The 25,054-nt window shown below is 33.0% G+C and overlaps 2 protein-coding genes across 2 annotated transcripts in view; one reads left to right on the top strand and one right to left on the bottom strand.

Moving 5' to 3' along the window:
• LOC136984411 (uncharacterized protein K04H4.2-like) overlaps positions 1 to 25,054 on the bottom strand; it is a 47,044-nt gene that overhangs the window by 8,089 nt on the left and 13,901 nt on the right. Inside the window, exons 7-9 of the mRNA XM_067281379.1 lie at positions 20,892 to 20,988; positions 20,116 to 20,821; positions 17,443 to 18,565 (exon numbers count right to left, since the gene is read on the bottom strand). Coding sequence (XP_067137480.1) covers positions 17,443 to 18,565; positions 20,116 to 20,821; positions 20,892 to 20,988 — 1,926 coding nt within the window. The remainder of the gene's footprint in view (positions 1 to 17,442; positions 18,566 to 20,115; positions 20,822 to 20,891; positions 20,989 to 25,054) is intronic.
• On the top strand, positions 3,546 to 5,225 carry LOC136984440 (progranulin-like). The gene is made up of 3 exons (XM_067281426.1): positions 3,546 to 3,692; positions 4,166 to 4,262; positions 4,332 to 5,225. Exons 2-3 carry the CDS (start codon positions 4,169 to 4,171, stop codon positions 5,018 to 5,020), a joined length of 783 nt encoding a protein of 260 aa, XP_067137527.1. The 5' UTR covers positions 3,546 to 3,692; positions 4,166 to 4,168; the 3' UTR covers positions 5,021 to 5,225.

Below are 25,054 nucleotides of genomic sequence, written 5' to 3'. Positions count from 1 at the left end.
CTCCAATTTGTATATATTTGTTTTACGCTTTAATATATAATGAGAATTTATATCTGTTTCGTTTTGGCTTTTTTCCCTTGTGGATTAATTTTTTCGCTTTTACGAAGAAATATTTGGTAAAGAACTAATGCTTATACCACAACATGTAGGCCACGTACAATCGCAATAAAATTCGCAATTAGTTAATTAAATAAGTTATTTTTGGCTCTAATTTAGTTACTCGTGTCAATCCAAGTTCTTTGTGACATTAATTAGAACCAATCAGATAATTTAGTTAGTGATTGTTAATTAGTTTCCTGTGTCTATCGATACAAAAATTCTCATTGCGCTTCTGTTTCTACGTGTCATTATAGTGCCGTTTGTGCATTTAATATTTTTTATCATTCATATAATTGTTATAATTGTTAAATAAATTTTTAAATAACTTATGTTGAATATTATGTTGTTTCTGTTTTATGTAAATTATAATATCTTGTTTTTGTAATATTTACAAGCCTTAAATCGAATTATGTTCCACGTGTCGAATTACATTCGAGTAATGTTTTGCATAATCCTAGAATTCTGCACGCATTTACTGGGATTCCTCAAACAACTTAATGTATAATAGGCAAATATCTATAATAATTGTTATTTTTATTTTGTGTTTGAAAAACTTACTTAAATTTTTAAACAAGTTTATATCTTGAGAAAGATTTATGCTTAAAGATTATGATTTTAAATGTTTTCAACATATTTAAACATTACTTTTTACGAGATTTCGCAAAAATCATATCAAATTTAATAGAAATGTGTGTCGAAAATTTTCATGAAATATTAGAGATTAAGAATTTAAGTCGAACAAGAAATAAGTCTGACTGCAATTTTAGGTCTTGTCAATACAATAATATTAAATAAAAAGCTATCTTTTATAGAAATGTATTTGAATTTCACCTCTAAAACTTCTGACACGACAATATCTAATGTTTTTTCGTAATAGAATTCGTAATTTCGTTTCATTATTTCTTTATTTTTGTTTCTTATTTAAAATTTTTGAATTATAATGAACAATTTAAATTGCGACCAGACAAGATTCAACATAATTATCTAAACGCAGCGCAACCGATTACATATGCGAAAGTGAACCTATTATTTTCTAAGACAGTTGGTAAACATAAAAAAGTATTTAAAAAAACGTATTTCATGTACTGCGTGTGTCAGATAATGAGTGGAATCTCGTGACAAAACGAATTTTGAATATTAAAAAAACCATTTTTTATTTTAAACCGTTTATTGTTTCTCAGAGTAAATTTTTAAGTTCTAAAACAAAGCTTTTTGGCATAATTCTGCTTATTCACGAATGTGAAACGATTTAAAGTGAAAAATAATTCATTCGAGAAATTTTTTGTTGTTACAAAACTTTTTATATGTATACAGTAGGTTGTTGAATAACGTAGTTGATGAGAACAAACCGATTTCTGGCCAGGACCATTGTCATTGTGCAGTTGGAGGTTCTCCTCGTGTCTACAAGGGTTTTCTCCATGTACACCGGTTTTTACTTATATTCCAAAGAAGTGCATATTAAGTTAGTTAGCGTATGAAGATTATCTCGGTATAAGTGAGTATGTATGTGAATCCGTCCTCTGATGATATGGCATTCTATCTAGAACTAGTTGGTATCTTGCACCCTGGGTTGCCGAGAGAAGCACCTTCCATCCGCGACCCTGAATTGAAATAAGCAAGTTGGAAAGTGAGTAAACGAATGAATGAAAACTATTGTAAAATAAAAATTCGTAAAGGGCTCGGTAATAAAAGTCCAACACAATAAATGACGCGGTATGAAAGCGCTCATGATTAAGTTTCCGTCCACATTAACCCTCACTACCTCTACCACCGTCGTTTCTTAGATTACTGATTAACAAAAAAATTTGGCAAATAATTTTCTGTCTTTCCTATGTTTGTTAATGTTTTCCTAATCTTTATTGAATGTAATATAAACACCAATTGCTCACCAAGTGCATATTAGAAATATTTGGATGTTAGAAATTTAATGTTGCTTTTATGGCCAAAAATATACTTAATCTCTTACTTAATTCTTGCTTATATCAATTAGCCTGTGATATAATTGGCTTCGTTATATGTCATTTTGCTTATAGTCCCGTTTCCAAAATTGTACCTAAGACGTTAATTAAGGACTTACTGTACTTGATAGATGCATAACATAATTACGTTTTATCTAATATTATATACATCGTGTACAGTACATGTACTTCTGTGCAGCTGTGCCCACAGACTATAAAAAAGAGGGAGGGTACAAGCGATAAATAAAGTATTTTACATTACAAAAGAAATTTTAAGCTCTATTGTTCAACGTCAGATCAGCGTTCGCACAAGATGGGGCTGGTTGCACTTGGGCCTAACTTGGCCTTGAAATCAAGGAATGAGATTTTGGTCAACATACGACGAAGTTGCAGGCATCAAAGAACAAATATCATTTATTAGCTTCTTTTATATTTGCAGAATAGGCTAGAAGACACGAGTTTTCTGCTGTTTGGGTCCCCTCTTGGTATTAGAAAAAGGGCAACCGAGACCAAAAGAAGGGCACATGCCCAAGTGCCCCAATGTAGGGGCGCACTGTTTTTGTAAAGAATAGCATGATAAACAAAAGAGAAAGTTGAGAAAGTTGCTCAGTGACGCGTTAACATATTTACCATGGTTCGGTGAGGTGGCTGTTCCAATAGGAAAGTATTGCTCGTTTCTGAGAACAGCAGTGGAATAAGAGCAATTATTGTTTGTTATTATCAATTTATTTAATTCAAAAAATTACAGAATCATTAATGGATCAATTCATTTTTCCAAAATAATCAAAAAACTATAAACTATTATCCGTCTCATGTCGAAAGTAATATCAGTACCACCTAAAGATCGTTACAGTACCGGTCACATAGAAGTCAGCTTTATAAACGAATCTATCAGTCATGAAATGTCTGTTTAACTTACATTTTTGTAAGAACTGTTCTGTGAGTTCGAATCCTAAAGCTAATTACGGCTTATGTTTGACTAATTCAGTTTCTCAGATCTTAAGCGACGTAAAGTTTATACGAGATGTTGTTGAGAAGATTCATTATGAAGCTCTTAGACAAGCCTTCACGATTTTTGCTATCGGTTATCTTTATTTAGCATAAAGCATACCAATTAAATCAAGAAATTAATCGTTTTTGCATAATTTAATTTTTTATTAGAGGATGACGCTAGACCACTCGATTGCACGAAATTCGATTGTTTCCGCATTTTTCTAATAATATCACTTTCGTCAGAGATTTAATTGCATGTCGTTTGAATAAGAAAAATTGAGATGTTTTTCGTATAAATAAAAATAAAATAAATTAAATAAAACACGGGGCGTAGAAAACAATCAGTTTATTTATAAAATCTTGCATAACACATTGTAATGTTTACTTAGATTCAATTGAGATTTTGTTAAAAATGTTGATACAAATATACTTTCATTTCTTTATCATTAACCTTACTTTTAAAGGTGAATAGCGAGAGACCTTTCTCTGCATAAATTTTAATCTCATTTTATTATCTAACTGTTAATACGCGTTGTTATTCGTTGAAGGTTATCTACAGAATTTTCAAATCTAATATATAAGTGTGATTTTTATGAAAGAGTTAAAATCCTCATTATTCGTTTAATTACAGTTTAAAAACTGGTGAGTATACAAATTTTACATGTAGAGACTTCAAATAACTAATTTTTAATAGATAATATGGTAATACCTAACATTAATAACCGTCTTTGGTTCATTATTTTTTATGAATATGTTGAAAACATTATTTGGGAATAATGTACACATGAAAGGAAAGAGTAGACCTTTAACAGAACAAATTTATAGATTAATGTCCATATTTATTGAAATATTTTTTAATATATTGCAATTGAATGTTTTAAGACTTTAGTGTAGTTTTTCTGAACGTTGCTTTTAAATTTAATTGAAAATATTATTGTAAAATGTAAATCTGTGTAATACGTTCTTCGCAAATAAGTCCATAAATATCATTCCGTAATGTAAGTTTTTATTAACCCATATACTGTTAATTTACATTTCCATATATCGAAACTATGCTTTATACTTTTTAAGATTAAAGTATTAACAACATGAAGCAATACAATATTCTATTTCAGAAAATGAAGGTTTTTGTTCTTTTGATATTGTTATTGGTTGTGACGATAATCAGAGGACAGGCAATTTGTCAAGATTCTAAATATCAATGCAAAGAAGGTGGGGTTTGTGTTTTTAATTCATTGATTAATGTTTTACTTAATTAATATATTGAAATTTGATGTTTAGGTCAAACTTGTTGCCAGGCTAACGAAGGATATGGATGCTGTCCCTTGGAAAATGCAGTATGCTGTTCAGATCTTCAGCATTGCTGTCCAGACGAATATATCTGCGTAGATCAATTTAGAATCTGCGTGAAGTCTCCAGATGTGACCGGAAAACATAATTTTACAACAAAATTAGAGCCTCTCCGAGAATCTTTCTCTTTAGTTAGCCACTCGTATTCGTGTCCACTATGTCCTTTTTGGTCGACTTGTTGTCCGATGAATGCAGGCCAAGTAGGTTGTTGCCCTTTTCCAAATGCTGTCTGTTGCAGCAATAGGAAAACTTGTTGTCCACCAGGGTATAGTTGTCATTTCTCAGGGTTGTGCAGATCTAACACGGAGCCAAAGAAGATTCCAAACATCCAGAAAAACTCAATTTTTTTATCAGAATACAAGTCATTGGAGCGAAACTCGGTAGATCTCGTACAGTGCCCAGATGGCAATTATTGCAATTCTGAAAATACTTGCTGTTTGATAGGGTCTAACACTTACGGATGCTGTCCCTTTCCACAAGCCGTATGCTGCTCTGATAAAGTTCATTGTTGCCCTAGTGGTATGACATGCGATAGTTCAGGTTACTGTACCAATGGATTCGATGTTATTTCTTGGTTTGAGAAAAAACCAGCAATTAAACGATCTAAGATCGAAAACTGAAGTTTCCAAGTTATATGCAATTGTTTTGAATATTTTTTGAAAGTATAAGTCTTTGTAATTAACTAACTTTCGATTAAAATGATTTCAACTTGTTTGTAATCAACATTACGATAATGTATAGCAATTCAATTTTCGAAAATTTAATAAATGTTAAAATTTAAATTTGTTTTGCTTAATAAACTATTCATTACGTTCATTTAAAGCATGTATTTTCTTTTAGTTTATTTAAAACTAAAAACATTCTTAATCCAATTTATTTAAATCCAGAAAAATAAACTAATAAAGAGGCATATAGGTGTACTGAGAATATATATATATATATACATATATACACTATTTCAATTATTTAATTTATTTACAAAACATAGAATTTAAAAAGTAATTAAAAACAATTATATAGTTTAAAATAAGATAGAGTAGATTTTGTTATATAAATCCTTATTTCAATTTCAATTAACCATTCCCTCCGGGATGTTTTTCTACACATACTCATTGTTCGGAATCCTTTAAAATTTTTAAGTGCAAAAAGGGGGGTCGCCGACCAAAAAGTTTGAGAAACACTGCTGTAGCCAAGCACACCGTTCACTACTAAACAAATGCCAAATACATTATGTGAATATGTTTAAAAATTCAAAAAATAATTGAAGATGTTCTCACATAAATTAAAAGGTTTATATTTCGAGTGAACGTGATAGATAAAAGTCGACTTTGCCGTGATTATGTTCGTGATGCTCAAAAAGACGAAATTTGAAGGTACTAGCGAGGTTGAGGCCGAAGTTTTAAACGCGAAAACGTGTACGTCGGACGTTTAGCACCGCTTTCCTGTAAGCTTAGAAGTTTGACAATGGCCTTTGGAAAGTCAGTGGAATCATGCTCGACATTCCAAACGCCATTGTCAAACTTCTAGGCTTACAGGAAAGCGGTGCTAAACGTCCGACGTACACGTTTTCGCGTTTAAAACTTCGGCCTCAATCTCGCTAATATATATGAGTTATTAATTAAGAAAGAGATTGATATGATATGATATAATATATAGTTGTATAAATTATATATTTAATATAAAATGTATAAAATATTTATAATTTATACAGGTATATACAGTTGTTTGTAAAAGTTTAAGACAATTAGCCATTTTCCAGTTTTTTACACTTCTCATTTTTCCCGTAGATTATTACATATGGTTGGATCAAATGAAAACGGAACAGTGGTCATAATTCGGTGTGTGTGCATGTGAGTGTAACAAAACTGTGTGTAGATGCAGAGCGTTAGGTGAAAGAGGAGAAACCCTATTGAGGAATGGACTCACCCTTGGTAAGCGCGCGCAACCGTCTGGTATGAGCTGGCAGTCGGCCAGGAGTGTCGTCCGGTAGGCAATCAGTCTGCGTCATGTTTGCGACTAAAGAAGAGGAATGTGGTACCCTAGAACGTTTGCGTGCAGCAATCAAAGCCAAGCGGCCAGGAATGTTGTCCTCTGGAGTGCTTTTGCTCCACGACAATGCGCGGCCACTTGCACACTGAGCATGCTTGCAAAGTTTCGGTGGAGTGTGTTAAAACACCCACCATACAGCCCCGACTTTTCACCATGTGACTTTCACATCTTTGGTCCGCTAAAAAAAGCATTGCGGGGTCGACGTTTTCAATCGGACAGCGAAGTCATGGACACTGTTCGAAACTGGTTTCGATCTGAGCCAAACTCTTTCTACGAACGAGGTATTCACCTCTTGGTGCAACAGTGGGACAAGTGCTTGTGTAATTTTGGTGATTACATTTGAAAATAAATAATGGCTGCTGATGTGGTTGGCTACTGTTCTGTTTTCATTTGATCCACCCTTATATCATCTCGTGTGTTGATTGCATCCGACTCATTACGCTGGTATAAATAAATGTGCACGTGCGGCTTATCGGCAGTTGTTGGCTCGATTTTGGCATAGATAGTGCTATACTGTAACTATTATAATGGGTAAGAAACCTTCCCTCACTGTTGCAAAAAGGGCAGAAATATAGTGACACTGCATAAAGATAGTTTTTCTGAACGTCAAATAAGTTCTAGAGTAAACATGAGCAAGACAGCTGTTTGTCAAGCTATCAGTAAATTTAAAAATTCTGAAGAATTCTCTAACCGAAAGAGGAGTAGTCGCCCGAGAAAAATATCTCCATGTGGTGACCATGTGATAAGAAAAATTGTTGTACGATCACCAAGAAGCCCCTGCAATAAAATTTCATTAAATCTGCTTTTTCTATGTGTGGTCTTAAACTTTTGCAAACGACTGTATTATATGATATCATATCAATCTATTTCTTAGTTATTAACTTATATTTATTACTAATATGAGACTTTTCACGTATGATACTTATATACCGATATGTACAATTGTAAACCATAACAAAAGGTTATGGTGTACAATTGTATAATTATTTGATAAGTATAGATCATACCTGAACGTAATTCCTGATATTACTGCTTGTTATGACAAATTAAATTATATATATATATATACTGTAGTACTGTATATATAAAGACAAGGCTCCACTTTCAAAACAACAAAAATCAATTTTTACAGATGATTTTTTGATGTTATCTAAAGTAAACCGACATACTTGCGAAAGCTTAAAATTTCTGTTTATTGCCCGAAAATGTAAGAAAACACCAATTTAGAGTAAGGGAAACGATTTAACGGTACCAAATTATTAATTACCATAGAACAGGTTTCTCAAAAGTTAAAAAATGGCTGTATATATTTTGGACGATTTACATATCAACATATAACTTTAAAATTCTTACTTAAGAATTTTAAAGTTATATGGTGATATATAGCCTCCTTAGTCTGTACAATGTACTGTACAACGCCAGCATCGCTGAGCACAGCTGAGCACATCTCAGCTTAATATACAGTATAATACATAATAATACATTTTTAATTCACAACATTTGTTTAATTAGCTTCATGCATTTTAAGGATGATTTTCTGGGTTGTCAGAATTGAAGCGTTAATGCAATTCCGGCGCTCTTCCGAAGACAGTGCGACCATAAACCGTGTCCTTTACATACCCCGACAGAAAGAAATACCACATGGCATGAGGTCCAGGGATGTATTAGGCATCTGTTTAGCGGTAATGCTCTACCCACTCAGCCACTGGTTTGCTTTTACGTTGCTATTTCCCTTGCTTTTTAACTGGGGGTTTAATCATCAAAGAAAAGTGCAGTACGGGAAAAACAAAAAGTTTGTAAAATCTTTTTAATAGAAAATAGAAAAATCTATTTCAAAATAGAAAAATTATCGGAATAAAAAGCAGTTTGCACAGTAGGTTCCTTTGTTGACAGGGGTAAAATTTTATTAGATAACAAATAGAAAATACAGTATTTACTTGAACGCCTACTAAAGTAGTAAAACGTTAAATTAATAAGTATAAATTACAAGACTTTTTAGACTGGAACCTAATTTCCAGATACCGAAAATGAAATGAAAAGTTCATCGATGACTTTCAAAATCGCCTTTGTCGGTGTCGTATTTTAAAATATCAAAAAGTGATTCGATACGCTTTAGAGTACATTTTATATTTATTTATTAAGATTTCAAATTCATATTTCTTATATGTAAAAATAATGATAACATAATATAAATGAAATAAGATGTAAATGCGGTAAAAGTTTCTTTCTGAAATTTGAAATAATATAAGAGTGCTTTTGAGCACACTTATGCTTTATTTTCACCCATCCTTACTATTAATACCCTCCTCAGACTCGACCATATCGGCGGTCTTTCTTTTCTCTTCTATCACCTTTCATCTGGCTTTCCACACCAAACATTGTGTTATATAAGTTGCCGACAGGTATTTGAAACTGTAGGAAGACAAACTAATATTCAAATACTAAATAGAAAAACAGAATTAATAAATCATACAAGTTGACTTGAAAATGTAATAATTGTTTCGATGCTATTATTACAGAAACAATCATTGTATTGTAAAACCGTTTATTTCGCCATTTATTGTTTAGAATTTCGAGCGCCCGGGTTGCACGTTAAACGGAAGCGAGCACGCTTTCGTTTGACGTGCAACCCGGGAGCTCGAATGTGAGGATTTTTAATTAATATAGTTAATTAGAAATCCTCAATTAACGCCAGGTATACCACAAATTACACGCTCCATCTGACCCAGTTTGGACCGCGATAAGCTGTCCTCGGCGCCAGGTGGGTATTAGTTTATCAATCGGAACGAATTTTAGAATCCGGAAACAAATTGATGGACAAGCTAGACGACGACCTAAGAAAAAAGACCGACGACGTAACGCTGGTGTTGGCAGAGGAGCGGAAAAAAAATAGAAAGACATCGAGGTCTTCGGTGCACGACTGCACTATGCGGAGGATGAGAAGCGTGAATTTCGTTATTTAAACGATTTCGACGGTTTCATTACAACACATCCTTACAAACACCCCTCGCCGTAACATTCACAATTGAACCATTATTTAGTTTTTCGTCGCATTCAATCATTTACATATCACGCTTCGTTACAGTAAACGACACCGTCACATAACACCAACACTGCTTCCCGAAATCCAACCCCTAGGTCCTCGTCCTGGGAAGTGGAAACGTCACTCGATGTTTTCGAGTGGCGGCTAAAGGGGCTCTGGTACAAACACTACAGTTGTCTTAATTAATCTTCTCTGTGAAACTGTCAACACAGATGTAAGGGATATTTGCAAAATGCTAAAACTTTCTAAAGATATTTTCATTGAAGAGCACGGATGCTGTGTTTAAACTGTTTCATAAGTATAAAGGAATCATGTAATTTATATATAAACATGAGGATGTTTGTTTGTTTGTTTTTTTGTTTCGCTATACACTCTTAGGCCGTTTGAGCAATTGCTACGAAACTCGGTGGTTCCGCTTAAATACTTCTAACTTAGATCATGTCGTACATCCCACCCCAAAATATCTATTGAATTTCTGTAAATCAATTAATTTCTATCTACATTCAATTTTCCGATTTACACGTAGCGCCATATATTGGTAAAAAATTTAACAAAATCATAAACTAAATATAATTCTTACCAAACAAAACAAAAATATAAATTACATTCGCTCAATTACTGCGACAGGTAGCACATAGCACTTTCCACACGTATTTTTGCTTTTCGAACGATATTTTCTTAATAAGTGTAGCCGAGTAGACAAAACCACTGAATACCGGTAGTTAGTTTGTAGTTTGTCGTGAATTCGGGCATGGCCAACGGGCCAGCCAAGAGCAGTTTTCCGATTTAGTAACACCTAAATAGGGTCCAACTTCTCATAAAAGTCTTCCCTAGATGCATCCCCTCAGCAGATCGCTCACGTGTCGCGTTGTCTTAACCAGATAAACCAAACTAATTGTAACAAGTCATTACTTATTTTGAAATGGTCATAATGCCGAGCTGCAACTTTTCGTCAATTCTTTTAGTGGTGGTCTTGCCCCTGTACTGTACATCATACTTTTCCTGTTAGCAATAAAGTCGTGTCGGTCATCCATCTAATTCCGTTCGGGAGAAAAGTAACGTTACGTCCGTTCTAAACTGGATATTCGTATATCTAAGTCTTCTGCCCTAAGCTTTTCACTTCTGGTATCGACTTTCATCCATCTAACTCCTTTCTCGCGATTAAGGAAGGACAGGTAGATAGGTGACGACAGCGGGTCTACATTTTTTCAAATTGCAGCCCAATAATTTTTCTATAAACGCAGTATTTACGAGAACACACTTCCCGCAAAGTTTATACAATCTGTTTCCAAAATTTTTAAAAATTTATTATCACATAAAAGCATATATTCTAATATTTTTACAAATTCTTTCTAATTAAATATTAAAAATTAAAAAGAACCATTGGACGAAAAAATAACAAATTATGACTGTAAAGTATCGTCGCCAAGGGGACCTTTTCAATCTACATTTTCCAGCGTTCTCCTCTCTGTGGATAAAAGGACGAAACACCCCCGAGAAGGCAAGATGCCCAGCAGTGGCCGAGTGGACTCCGTTGCCGCTCATAGCGGCGGTAACCAGACTTTAAACACTGGGAAGTGCGTGGGTTCGCGCCTCGGTCGGACAGGCTGGCAGCTAGGAGTTTTCCGTGGTTTCTCCTAGTAGATAACGCCTAAATAGGGGCCAGCTTCCCATAAAAGTCCTCCCGGAAGGCGTTGTATTTCCTCTCGCGTACGTTAAGGCCGTCTTCATTAAGGCCGGCTCGTCGGTCGCCTAGACTGATTCCAGAAAGTACTTACTGCAGACAACTGACCAGTCACTTGGCTTCCAAAGTTTTGAACTGTTTTCATCTGTAATTTTTAAAATAGTTAGCTTATACAGTAAATCTATTAGTTATACTATCTATAAATAATTTGTATAAATAAATTGTAGAAAAGTTAAAATTCAACTGCAATAAAGCCTAATCTCATTGCAGTTAAGGGTCTTGCAAAAACCGTACTTGTCCTCATGAAAGGGGGAGTATATGTATTTAATTTTATTTGTATTTAAAAAGCTTAAATTAAGTGCTTTTCAAATACACCCATGTGGTCTTTAGCAACGTCTTTCTACTGTTTTTGAAATATCCGAGAAATTCGATAAAAGGAAGCGTTGCTATGCAAAAAGTTTCAACAGCATGTTGATCGAGCTATGAAGTTAGAGGAATATTAATTTTTTCAGATTTTTTTAAAAAAGGCTGTATTATAGATTACTATCTATCGAATTTCGGGACTTTGAATATATATTTGAACTGAGGGGACCGAGACGAGTTCAACGGTATCCTACTTTTGGATCGGAAACAAAAAATAAGAAAGTCATCAAGCTTTATAAGTTATCATACTTTTTTAATGCTATCATGCAGACGGCACCGTAGTTGCTAGTACCGCCGTCTTGCGGTAAAGTCTGCAAACCATGATGTCATCTCCTGGAGAGATAGGTTAGGTTTGTTGGCAAGCCGCGAAATCAGCGCGTAGTACTAGCCGTCCGCAAGCGATAGCGAGCGTGTCGGTGGCTGAGGGGCCGTAGGCCCCGAGGTCGAGGAGCGCGAGGGTGTGCGAAAAGAACTTAACTCCAACTGCAGATGATCAGTGTGCTCGTGGATCAACATCTGCCTCTGTTGAACACTTGCCGGACTTGCCTGGACTGCCTGTTAAACACGCGATAGGCTTAGCGGAGAGAGCGACGCGACTCCCGATCATCGCGCGATCGCCGAAAAAAGTATAACTTTCTTATTTTTCGTCTCCGGTCCACAAGTAGGGTATCGTTGAACTCGTCTCGGTCCCCTCAGTTCAAAAATATACTCAAAGTCCCAAAATTCCATAGGTGGTAATCTATAGTATCCCTTAAATAATATTTAATATTAAAAATTGTTAACTAAAGATCGCGGCGGGTATGTGAGACCAATTCGATTCATGTAGGGTTAATTATGGAGTATTAAATAAATATTACCTTTTCTGCTGACAGCTTTTATCCATTTTAAACGTAAATTCTCTTCTGCGGGATATTCGTGAAAACTTGTTCCATCTTTTTTCGATTTGTTTGATGTACAAATGGCACAGAGCGATGAACCATTTTAAATCAAACCTTTTAAAAATTCACCAGTATCTTGATATAAAGTATTTTCGAAATTTTAATTTTTTAAATCTATCATAAGCGCTTCTTTGCAAGAGAATTAGCATTCATCACTTGATCGAATAGTCCGGTTATCAGCGCTCCTAGTGAGGACTATGTGCAAACTACCTCTGGAATCAACACACGTGTTCAGAGCAAATGACTAGGCTGTTCTTATTGTAGGCTGTGATTTATCAATGTAAAATTATTGTGCTATTCACACTTTTCAGTAATACACTTAAGAAGTGTTGTAGCGCAGCTCAGCAATCTATTTCGCGGCATTCCTGAAGTGTTGTTATGGCATCTTTGTGCAGCTCGTTGAGAATTGGCATGGTGCACGGAGTTAGAGCGGTCCCCTTCAATTATTGTTTTTTTCGAACAAATGAAATACGTAGAATGTTCTCTTTATTAATAAAATGCATATTTTATTTTCTGTTAGTAAAAATAACATAAACTTATAGGGCGCGTAGTACTAGTCGACCGCGAGCGACAGCGAGCGTGTCGGCGGCTGAGGGGCCGTAGGCCCCGAGGTCGAGGAGCGCGAGGGTGTGCGAAAAGGACTTAAAAACTACTAAAGACCCTTACATTTTTTCAGGGCCTTTTTTAGTGTGTCCCGGCATACCGATTGAAAACCTCTGTCGATGGTGGTTTAGTAGATTTATTTGTAGAATCTAGGCTACTCATCTTTATTTTTAACATCATTGTTAATATTTAAGGTAAAAAGAATGATTAGTTGTCGTGAAGGAGCACTTTGCGTGTAATCATCAGATAAACAAATCCTTAATTGTTTCTTTCGAAGAATACTACATACATAATTTTAAGATGTCGACATTTTTCGTCGAACGATTTAAAATTATTATAAAAATTTTTATTAAATTGGCTATACCCACGGTGACTAAATTGACTGGAGTCTAATTACAGAACGATTCCGTGGCCGTAGTTCTGTTTTTTACCACGAGATGTCGCTACTTCGTGACGTCAAGAAGCTCGACAAGCATAATTCTACGACCTCATTGAATCACGTGACGGAACACAATCTGTGTAAATACACCACGGTCAGAATTAATTTATTACGAACAAAATTTGCTATTGTTCGTTTCTCGAACGGCAAATTTGTCTTTTGTCTAATATTCAATGTTTATATTGTAGCTTTAAAAGATGACTATTGTCTATTATTTTTATCAAAGTATTTAAAATTATACAGTATATTATAAAAGTTATTCTACAGAATATGTAAACTTTCCTTCTTAAATTCTTTTAATCTCAAGATTTTTCTGCTGAATTTTCAGTCTCTTACTCGAAATTTTTGTTTTCTTTTGTATTATTTAATAAAATCATTCATTGCTTTTTAGAAATAATTTAAACGTTTTATATTAGAAAATTTGCAATATTTTATTTTACAATTAACGTTTATCTTTGAAACGTTCCACAAAACCAAACTCAATTTTCTCCATAGACATCCTTATTTGGTTTTCACGAGATTTTTAAAAAACCTAACCCTGTCGAATACCAAGAGTTAAGCGTATCCTTGTGTAATTTGAGTAAAGTCTTTTTAATTGGTAGTTTAAATCCATCAACAAATTATCATCGTCAGTAAAATATTAGTGAACTTTTTGTAGCCTCATTTAACAGATCTGCAATGATTTATTTGAATGTTAGCTAAGAAAAAAAAAAGATGTATTGAAAATTATACATTTGCAACATTTTTATACACACAATCTGTTATTGAATGTTTTCTTTTTATAGGTACATTTCTGAATTGAGTGTAGTCATGATCCCATGTGCCAGAGACGCACGACTACAATTTATAAATTCCATGATTTTTTAGACAGTACGACACAGTTAACTTTAGTTGGTTCTCAACTCCTCTGTGGCTTTCCATTCGTAGAAATCTGTCAAATACAGTACATAATATTTTTATTTACTACTGAGTGAGCTGTTAATATTCACGAAAACAATTATTTTAAGATATATTAATTAAATACAGCATTTTAAAAATTTCAGAACAATTTACTTGCCCTTCATATTTTTGAATTCCAACTTCACAATTTCAGAGGCAAATGCATGTACAGGTACAGTGTTTTCTCCAAATGTTCTCGTAATCGAAGGGAAGTAGAAAATCCTTCGGAACATGATGTCTCACGACAGAATATAGACTTTTCCTCCACCGGGATTTGCTATGTTCCAATTTTACATGCTTGTTAGTAAGATTTCCTTTCGAGGAGAAATGCTTATCGCAATAACAACAAGTATTTTCTGATATATTCAATGCAATATTCTCCATAACGATTTCTTAGCAACGTAGCGGAAATACGGGTGTACTATAGATTACTCCCTATGGAATTTCAGGACTTTGATTATATATTTGAACTCAGGGGACCGAGACGAGTTCAACGGTACCCTATTTTTGGACCGGAGACGAAAAATAAAAAAGTTATCATACTTTTTCACTTACCATACTTTTTTAATGCTCTCATGAAGACGGCACCATAGTTGCTAGTATTGCCATCTTGCGGTAAAGTCTGCAAACCGTGACGTCGGACTACGGTCATCTCCCGGAGCGTTAAACACGCGATACGAGAGCGGAGAGTGCGACGCGACTTCCGATCATCGCGCGATCGTCATTTCGGTAATGTTACTTATGGCAGCGAACATGGCGGCCCGACTGACCTCTCGTACGGGCGCCACCACACGCCGCCATGTGCTAAACTAGTGATCGATTCACGGTAGTTCTTGAACAAAGTAAAAAGAAGGGAGAAAAGTCTACTAAAGGCAATTTTAAACGGCAAGCACGCGACTCCCGATCACGATAGCGAGGCCGACTTAGCGGAGAGCGACGCGACTCCCTTTTTATGTGCGATTTCTTTTATAAACTCTTTCCGCCCTGTAGGCACTAAGAGGGCCTCTTTTAGTAGGCCCATTATGGGTTCGGCCAGGCCCACAATGGGGCGACCGGTGGTGAGGGACGGGGCCCGACATATCCGAACGGACCACCCCCCGAAAAATTCCTGGGGATTTATTCGACTCGTTCGGATTCGATCCCGGGTCCCCCAGAGCGGTAGGGGGACCCCTATCATCGCGCGATCACCGGAAAAAAGTATGATAACTTTTTTATTTTTCGTCTCCGGTCCAAAAATAGGGTACCATTGAACTCGTCTCGGTCCCCTGAGTTCAAATATATAATCAAAGTCCTGAAATTCCATAGGGAGTAATCTATAGTATACCCGGAAATACTTCAAAATTATCGATGATAAAGTATGGTTTTAAAACTGAAATATCGACAAAAAATTCCAAGAACACCGTACAGTACGACGTATACACTACCTGAACGTCACGAAACTAGCGGCATCTCGTAGTAAAAACCAGAACTACGGCTACGGAATCGTTCTGAAATTAGACGCCAGTAAAAAGCTTAGGAGCAGGCGACCCCTATTAACTATATACGAAACTCTTGTGTAAAACGGAAGTCACGTTATTTAATTCAAAATTTCTCCTGAAAGGAGATAGCAATAGAGTCCTATCTGTCATTTATCTCAGTGATTCTTAACAAAGGAGCCGCGGCTCCCTGGGGGTCCGTAAGAAGTTTGCCAGGGGGCCGCCAAATTATGCAAAATTTCCTTCATAATATAATAAAAAGAAAATTGATGTATAACCGAATATCGTATTAAAAAGTGAAATAAGAAAGAAAGTTTTCCTATTTAGTTTTTTTTTATTTATTTCTTATTTTTTCTACATACAACTTTGTTAGTACATAAGAAATAAATGCAAATATGCTACTTACACCGCAGTATTTACTTCTTTTATTCCAAAGTAATTCTAAGAAACTATTAATGCTTGGAATTTTAAAAATAATTAGGAAAAATAGTAGGCTTAGTAGTAGGCTTTGAAAATTTAAATATTTTTGCAAAAGATATGCAAAATCTTTACAAGTTTAGTTTTAGCATCGGCTTTGGATTGATTTATCGACATGTTTCTTATTTTATTTTCTGTTAAAATTTAATGAGTTTTTGTTTAATTGTGAAGTTTGAATGTTATTTAAATAGATAATGAAATAATAAAGTTATAATTTACATTTATTATATAAAAAATAAAGCAATAATAAAAAATCAATTTATTATAGATAATTTAACAAATATAAATTATTATTAAAAAATGGGGGTCACAAAAATATTATGAAATATTTGGTGGGCCGCGAGTATAAAAAGGTTAAGAACCACTGATTTATCTAACAGGAAAAGTATATTGTTTAAAAACATATTTTATTATGAAGAAATGTCTATCAATTTTTGGCATTTAATACATTTATCAAATATGATATTTTATTTGAAAATGAATTAAATCTTGAAATTAATGAGCGTTTCTTTAATGATACATTTGTTCTAGAATAGAAAAAATTGGAAATTGTATTACTATTATTGGTATTATGAATTAAATTATATATTCTAAAATATATAAATGAAAATTATTTTCACGATTTCAGATAATTATTAAATCAGTGTTTATTTTCTTATGTGTTTGCTCTGTATGAGATTAATATAAGCTATATATTTAACTTTGAAAAGTATATATGATATATTCTAAAGTTAAATTTATATAACTTTACATTTTGCGTATTGATCACAAATATGTGGAGAATCATTTCGTCATGTTTCAGGTATGACGAAATGAATGACGTTATTATCAATTTTCCCAAGAATTATATAATTGAACTTCAATTGTATTGCGTTTATTTTAATCGGATGTCAATTTGAGGTAAGTGACTTTGAAGAATTGTCAGAAAATATCTTCTCTGGGATGCCACTCTAGACCTAGAATTTGTATCACCTTAGTTCTCCTAGTTGTATCAGACATGTCCCCTAACGAACCACTATACACATCTTTTAATATTGATGGTTCACTTGTGAACCATTTGTGGAGCTCAAATCCACCTCTTCTTAGTAATTGAATTAATTCATTAATCAATTCATTACCCATTTCAGAGTTGTTTATACCAGTCAACATGTCATCGACATAGAAATCTCTCAATACTATTTTTGCGGCTCTCGGAAACTCCACACTCTCATCAATCTCTAACTGCTTCAAAGCGCTCATAGTCAAATATGGGGCTGATGTTGTTCCATAAGTGACAGTGTTAAGACGAAAAGTTTGTATTGGTATTTCTGAACTCTCCCTCCAGACTATTCGTTGAAAGTCACAATCCTCCGGTCTAACCTTCACCTGTCTATACATCTGCTTTATATCAGCTGTTATTGCAACATTGTGACAACGAAATCTTAAAAGAATACTAATCAAATCTTCCTGGGTTTTTGGACCGATCATTAAGGTATCATTAAGTGAAGTGCCTGATGAGAATTTTGTGCTGCCATCAAACACTACTCTCAAGTTGGTCATTAAACTTGATTCCTTTATTATGTAATGGTGAGGGATATAATAATGTTGATTTTCTACGTCTCTACAATTAAGTGAGATTAACTCCATGTGTCCTAAAGAGAAATATTCCTTCATAAATTGTCGGTACTGACTGTAGATGTCTGGCATAGTAGCGAGTCTCCTTTCTAAACTGTAAAGTCTTCGAAGAGCAGTAACACGAGAATTTCCTAACGCCTTTCTATCGGGTTTAAAGGGTAAGGCAACATAATATCGTCCGTGATCATTTCTCCAAACATTTTTCTCGAACTGAATTTCACACAACCTTTCCTCATTACTTAATAATCGAGACGAGGGAATATTTTCAAGTTCCCAAAACGTTCTCACTAACTCATCCGTATTTACACACGCATGATTCACCACAACTCTGTTGGGCTCATGGGAGTCAAAGGTCACCTTGCCTGAGTTAATCCATCCCAATTTTGAACCCAATGCAAATGGACAGCCTAACCCACGTTTGATTAAATTTCCATTGATTAAAGAAAGAAATACATTCACGCCAAACAGGATGTCTATATTCCTTGACATATAAAAGATTAAATAAAAAAAAAATTAATTTTTTAAATATCATTGACAGAGGTTTTCTACCGGGAAGGCACACTCAGGTAGGTCCTGAGAAAATTTTAGGGTATTTAGTAGTGATTCCTACCCGTATAAGTTAATGCTATTTTTACTAACAAAAAATTAGATTGAAATATTTTGATTAAACTTTACCTAATTATAATTTTGTTTTAAAACTAGACTAAATATACATTCTTGTTTAAAATTATTTCTTTCAAATGCATTTAATTGAGAATTGTTATATCAATAGAGAAAATAAGCACTTATGCAATGTAAAATAAATGAAACAATAATGTGAACTTTTTAAATTGATAACTGAATTTAGAATCAAAAAAGTAAAAGCAAATATGTAGGGTCAAATACCAACAACATATACGTACGGTACATTCAGTACAAAAAATGTCCTATTGCAATCCTCCCGTTATCGTCTATACAAAGTGAATAGATAGATAGATAAATACCATTGTCTAGCCATCTGCCATTTTACATCTTAACATTAGAGTAAAAAATTGATTAAAAAATATCAAAAACTTATTTTAATCAATTGAAATACGCATTTCGTAAAGTTCATTTTCAACTTTTCTTTACAATTTAAATTGGTTTTAATTAATTTTCATCAAACACGTTATTTTAGTAATAATATTGTTTATAATAAAGTTTTATAAATTCTCTACAAAATAACCTTGATCGTGATTAAATGAAACGATTCAAAAATATCCAAGTTGAAGGATATTTAAAGCACTTTATTTTTCTAAACAGAACAGAATCCGCCAAGAATAATTCTTAACCCGGCTACACACGTACGGGTATACCTGAAAGGTGCACCTATCTGAACTTGTGGTTGGAAAAAACTGAAAGTTTTGTCATCCACACGTTTAGGTGTACGGATACGTTGGTAGCCCTACTTATACTGCAAAATTCGCTTAGAAGTAAAGCAAAATTTTAATTTATAAACATTCTTAAATAATTTATCAACAATCAATGAAAATTTTTAGTAACTTATTTCTTACTTACACAGAAATTCTAATAAAGTAACCAATTATTCGAATCTTTAATTGAAATTGAAGTAAGGACTTATATAACAAAATCTACTCTATCTTATTTTAAACTATATAATTGTTTTTAGTTACTTTTTAAACTTTATGTTTTGTAAATATATTAAATACATTGATATACTGTATATATATATTGTCTTAGTACACATATATGCTTTTTATTAGTTTATTTTTCTGGATTTAAATAAATTAGATTAAGAATGTTTTTAGTTTTAAATAAACTAAAAAAAAAAAAAAATACATGTTTTAAATGAACGTAATGAATAGTTTATTAAGCAAAACAAATTTAAATTTTAACATTTATTAAATTTTCGAAAATTGAATTGCTATACATTATCGTAATGTTGATTACAATCAAGTTGAAATCATTTTAATCGAAAGTTAGTTAATTTTGTTTACAAAAACTTATACTTTCAAAAAATATTCAAAACAATTGCATATAACTTGAAAACTTCAGTTTTCGATCTCAGATCGTTTAATTGCTGGTTTTTTCTCAAACCAAGAAATAACATCGGGTCCGTTGGTACAGTAACCTGAACTGTCGCATGTCATACCATTAGGGCAACAATGAACTTTATCAGAGCAGCATACGGCTTGAGGAAAGGGACAGCATCCATAAGTGTTAGAGCCTATCAAACAGCAAGTATTTCCAGAATTGCAATAATTACCATCGGGGCACCGCTCAAGATATACCGAGTTTCGCTTCAACGACTTGTGTTTTGAGGAAATAATTGAACTTTTACTGTTTTGAACATGTTTCTGGATTTTTGGAATCTTCACTGGCTCCGTGTTAGATGTGCAAACTCCTGAGGAATCACAAGTATATCCGTGTGGACAACAATGTTCCTTATCGCTACAACAGACAGCATCTTGAAGAGGGCAACAACCTATTTGGCCTGTAGTCATCGGACAACAAGTCGCCCAATTGGGACATTGTGGACATGAATTCACGTGGCTAACTAAAGAGAATGTTTCTCGGAGAGGCTCTAATTTTATTGTAAAATTATGTTTTCCTGTCACATCTGGACACTTCACGCAGAGATTAAATTGATCTACGCAGATATATTCGTCTGGACAGCAGTGCTGAAGATCTGAACAGCATACCGCATCTTCCATGGGACAGCACCCGTATCCTTCCTTGGCCTGGCAACAAGTTTGACCTGAACATGAAATTTTAATATATTAATTAAGTAAAACATTAATAAATAAATTAAAATTACATAACCTCACCTTCTTTGCATTGATATTTAGAATCTGGACAGATTACTTGTCCTCTGATTATCGTCACAACCGATAACAATATCGAAAGCAAAAAAATCCTCATTTTCTGAAACAAAATATTTTATTGTTTCATTTTGTTAATAACTTTTTAAGATTAAAGTATATAGCGTAGTTTCTATATATGATAATGTAAATTAACAGTATATGGATTAATAAAAACTTACATTACGGAATGATATTTACGGATTTATTTGCGAAGAACGTATTACACAGACTTACATTCTACAATAATATTTTCAATTAAATTTAAAAGCAACGTTCAGAAAATCTACACTAAAGTCTTAAAACTTTCAATTGCAATATATTAAAAAATATTTCAATAAATATGGACATTAATCTATAAAGTTGTTCTGTTAAAGGTCTACTCTTTCCTTTCATGTGTACATTATTCCCAAATAATGTTTTCAACATATTCATAAAAAATAATGAACCAAAGACGGTTATTAATGTTAGGTATCATCATTTTATCTATTAATAATTAATTATTTAAACATCTACTTAAATACAATTTTAACTATTAAAAAAATGATGATTATTATTGTATTTTGTATCAGATAAATATTATTGTTATTATTTAATTATCTTTGATTAACCCAAATTCAAAAATGAAATAATTATATTTGAAGTCTGTACATGTAAAACTTGTATACTCACCAGTTTTTAAACTGTAATTAAACGAATAATGAGGATTTTAACTCTTTCATAAAAATCACACTTATATATTAGATTTGAAAATTCTGTAGATAACCTTCAACGAATAATAACGTATGTTAACAGTTAGATAATAAAATGAAATTAAAGTTTATCTAAAGGATGGTTTCCTGCTATTCAACTTCAAATGTAAGATTAATGATAAGGAAATGAAAGTATATTAGTATCAAAATTTTTAACAAAATATCAATTGAATCTAAGTAAACATTACAATGTGTTGTGCAGGATTTTATAAATGAACTGATGTTTTATCTAATTTATCTAATCTGACTGAACCGTGTTTTATTTAATTTATTTTATTTTTATTTATACGAAAAACATCTCAATTTTTCTTATTCAAATGACATGCAATTAAATATCTGACGAAAGTCATATTATTAGAAAAATGCGGAAACAATCAAATTTCATGCAATCGAGTGGTCTGGCGTCATTCGCTAATGAAAAATTAAATTATGCAAAAACAATTAATTTCTTGATTTAATTGGTATGCTTTCTGCTAAATAAAGATAACCGGTAGCAAAAAGCTACTTACCGTGAAGGCATGTCTAAGGGCTTTATGATGAATCTTCTCAACAACATCTCGTATAAACCTTACGCCGCTTAAGTTCTGAGAAACTAAATCAGTCGAACACAAGCCATAACTAGCTTTAAGATTTGAATGCACAGAACAGTGCTTACAGAAAAATAAGTTAAACAGACATTTCATGACTGATAGATTCGTTTATAAAGCTGACTTCTATATGACCAGTACTGTAACGATCTTTAGGTGGTGCTGATATTACTTTCGACATGAGACGGATAATAGTTTATAGTTTTTTTGCTTATTTTGGAAAAATTAATGGATCCATTAATAATTCTGTAACTTTTTTTATTAATTAAATTGATAATAACTAATAATAATTACTGTTATTCCACTGCTGTTCCCAGAAACGAGCAATACTTTTCTTTTGTGACACTTTACCGAATCACGGAAACACTGGTCCGTACATTGGGGCACTTGGGTATGTGTCCCTTTTTTGTCTCGGTTGTTTTTTTTTTCTAATTTCCATGGAGGTCCCAAACAACAGAAAATTCGTGACTTCTAGCCTATTCTGCAAATATATAAGAAACTAATAAATGATATTTGTCTTTTGATGCCTGCAACTTCGTCATATGTTAACCACAATGCTATTTCTTGATTTCAAGGCCAAGTTAGTCCCGAGTGCGACCAGTTCCATTTTGTGTGAGCGCTGTACCGACGTTTAATCATAGAGTTTGAAGGTTCTTGCGTAATGTAAGATGTATTTTTTTTTAATCGCTTGCGCCCCTTCTCTTTTTCTTAGTATGTGGGCGCAGCTGCACACCGTACGGGACTGTGCATGCTGTGTATAATATTAAATAAAATATAATTATGTTATGCATCTATCAAGTACAATAAGTTATTACTTAACGTCTTAGGTACAGTACATTTTAGTACATTAAGCAAAACGACATATAATGAAACCAATTTTACCACCGGCTAAATGATATATGCAAGAATTAAGTATATTTCTGGTTATAAAAACAACATCAAATTTCTAACATCCAAATACTTCTAATATTAACTTTCAAATAAATGTGAGCCACTCCTTGGTTCCTCATATTACATTTAAAAAAGATTAGGAAAACAAGACAGAAAATTATTTGCCAAATTTTTTGTAAATCAGTAATGTAAGAAACGAAGGTGGTAGTGGTAGTGAGTGGTAATGTGGATGGAGGCCTAATCATGAGTGCTTTTATACCGCGTCATTTATTGTCTTATTCTTTTACTATCGAACTCTTTACGAATTTTTATTTTACAATAGTTTTCATTCATTTATTTACTCACTTTCAAATCTGCTTATTTTAATTCAGGGTCGCGGATGGACGGTGCCTATCCTAGCAGCCAAGGACGCAACATTTGAACTGATTCTGAATAGAATGCCATTTCTTCAGAGGGCGAATTACATACATACACAATCAGAAAATTTAAATATGCCAACTAACCTAAAGTGCACTTCTTTCAGTTGGATATGAGTGGAAACAGGAGCACACTGAGAAAATCTTTGTAGATACGTGGAGAACGTGCCAACTCGACACAGAGCGGTCCTGGCCGGAAATCGGTTTTTCTCGTCAACATTATAACGAAACGACGTTATTCGAGAACCTACTGTATATATATATATATATATACACCCTATCATCAAATTTCACCGACGCCGCGATGAAATTTGATGATAGAGAAGCTGTGTTTCTATAAAAATTTTAAATAAATACTGGAAATTCTAAAATATATAAATGACACGAAACAAAGATATAAAAATTTGTTTTTATTATTTTTTTATAAACTAATTCTATTCGGCAATTTTTCCCGCAAAGTCAATTACTTTATCATTAAAATAGTTTGTCGTTGATTCCATCAAAGTATTTAAAAGCTCTTTTTCTATTGAAAGTAACGCTAGTGACGTCAATCTTTTCACTGATTGAGTGTTCCTTGCCATTGTATAGATTCGATTCATGGTCGAAAAACTGCGCTCAACAGACGGACTGGTTGATGGTACCATAAAAATTAATGATATTAAATCATATAATTTTTTTAGTACATCTGTGTTCGGATCGTCATTAATTATAATATGTTTTATGTTTTAGAGTCACTTGCCAATGTAGTCTGGACACAAATAAATATTGTGATTCACTACGTAATTTAAATAAATCAAAAATTCTCTATAAAATTTACTTAATTTAAAGAATTAAAACTCGCTTCAGAAAATTGTTTTTTGTAATATTTAAAATCATTAACATTTAATAGTGATAAAAATTGTAAAGATTTTATGTCTGAAAATTTGTCAATATAATTATAATTAAAAGAAAATTATAATTAAATATAGCTTTGTAAAGAAACGTACATAAAAATAACATAAAATATGTTTTACTTTTTAAATATTCGACACACATTTCCATTAAAGTTGATATCATTTGTGCGAAATCTCATTTAAAAAAAATAACGTTTAAATATGTCGAAAACATTTAAAATCATAATTTTCAGTTTAAGCATAAAACTTCCTCAAGATATAAACTTGTTTAAAAGTTTAACTAATTTTTTTTTTTTTTTTTTTAACACAAAGTAGTAATAACTGTTATTATATTAATAGATTATGCAAAACGTAACTCCATTTAATTCGACACGTGAAACATAACTCGATTTAAGGCTTGTAAATATTATGAAAACAAGGTATTATAATTTATATAAAACAAAAATAATATAATATTCACATAAGTTATTTAAAAATTTATTTAATAATTATATTAATGACGACGATGAGTCGTAAAAATATTAAATGCACAAACGGCACTATAATGACACGTAGAAACAGAAGCGCAATGAGAATTTTTGTATCGATAGA

Source organism: Centruroides vittatus, unplaced genomic scaffold (assembly GCF_030686945.1).
Source record: "Centruroides vittatus isolate TY-2023 unplaced genomic scaffold, ASM3068694v2 contig_918, whole genome shotgun sequence".
Lineage (NCBI taxonomy): Eukaryota > Metazoa > Arthropoda > Arachnida > Scorpiones > Buthidae > Centruroides > Centruroides vittatus.
The sequence above is the reverse complement of the archived record's forward strand: the minus strand, read 5'-3'. Positions and strand labels throughout refer to the sequence as shown.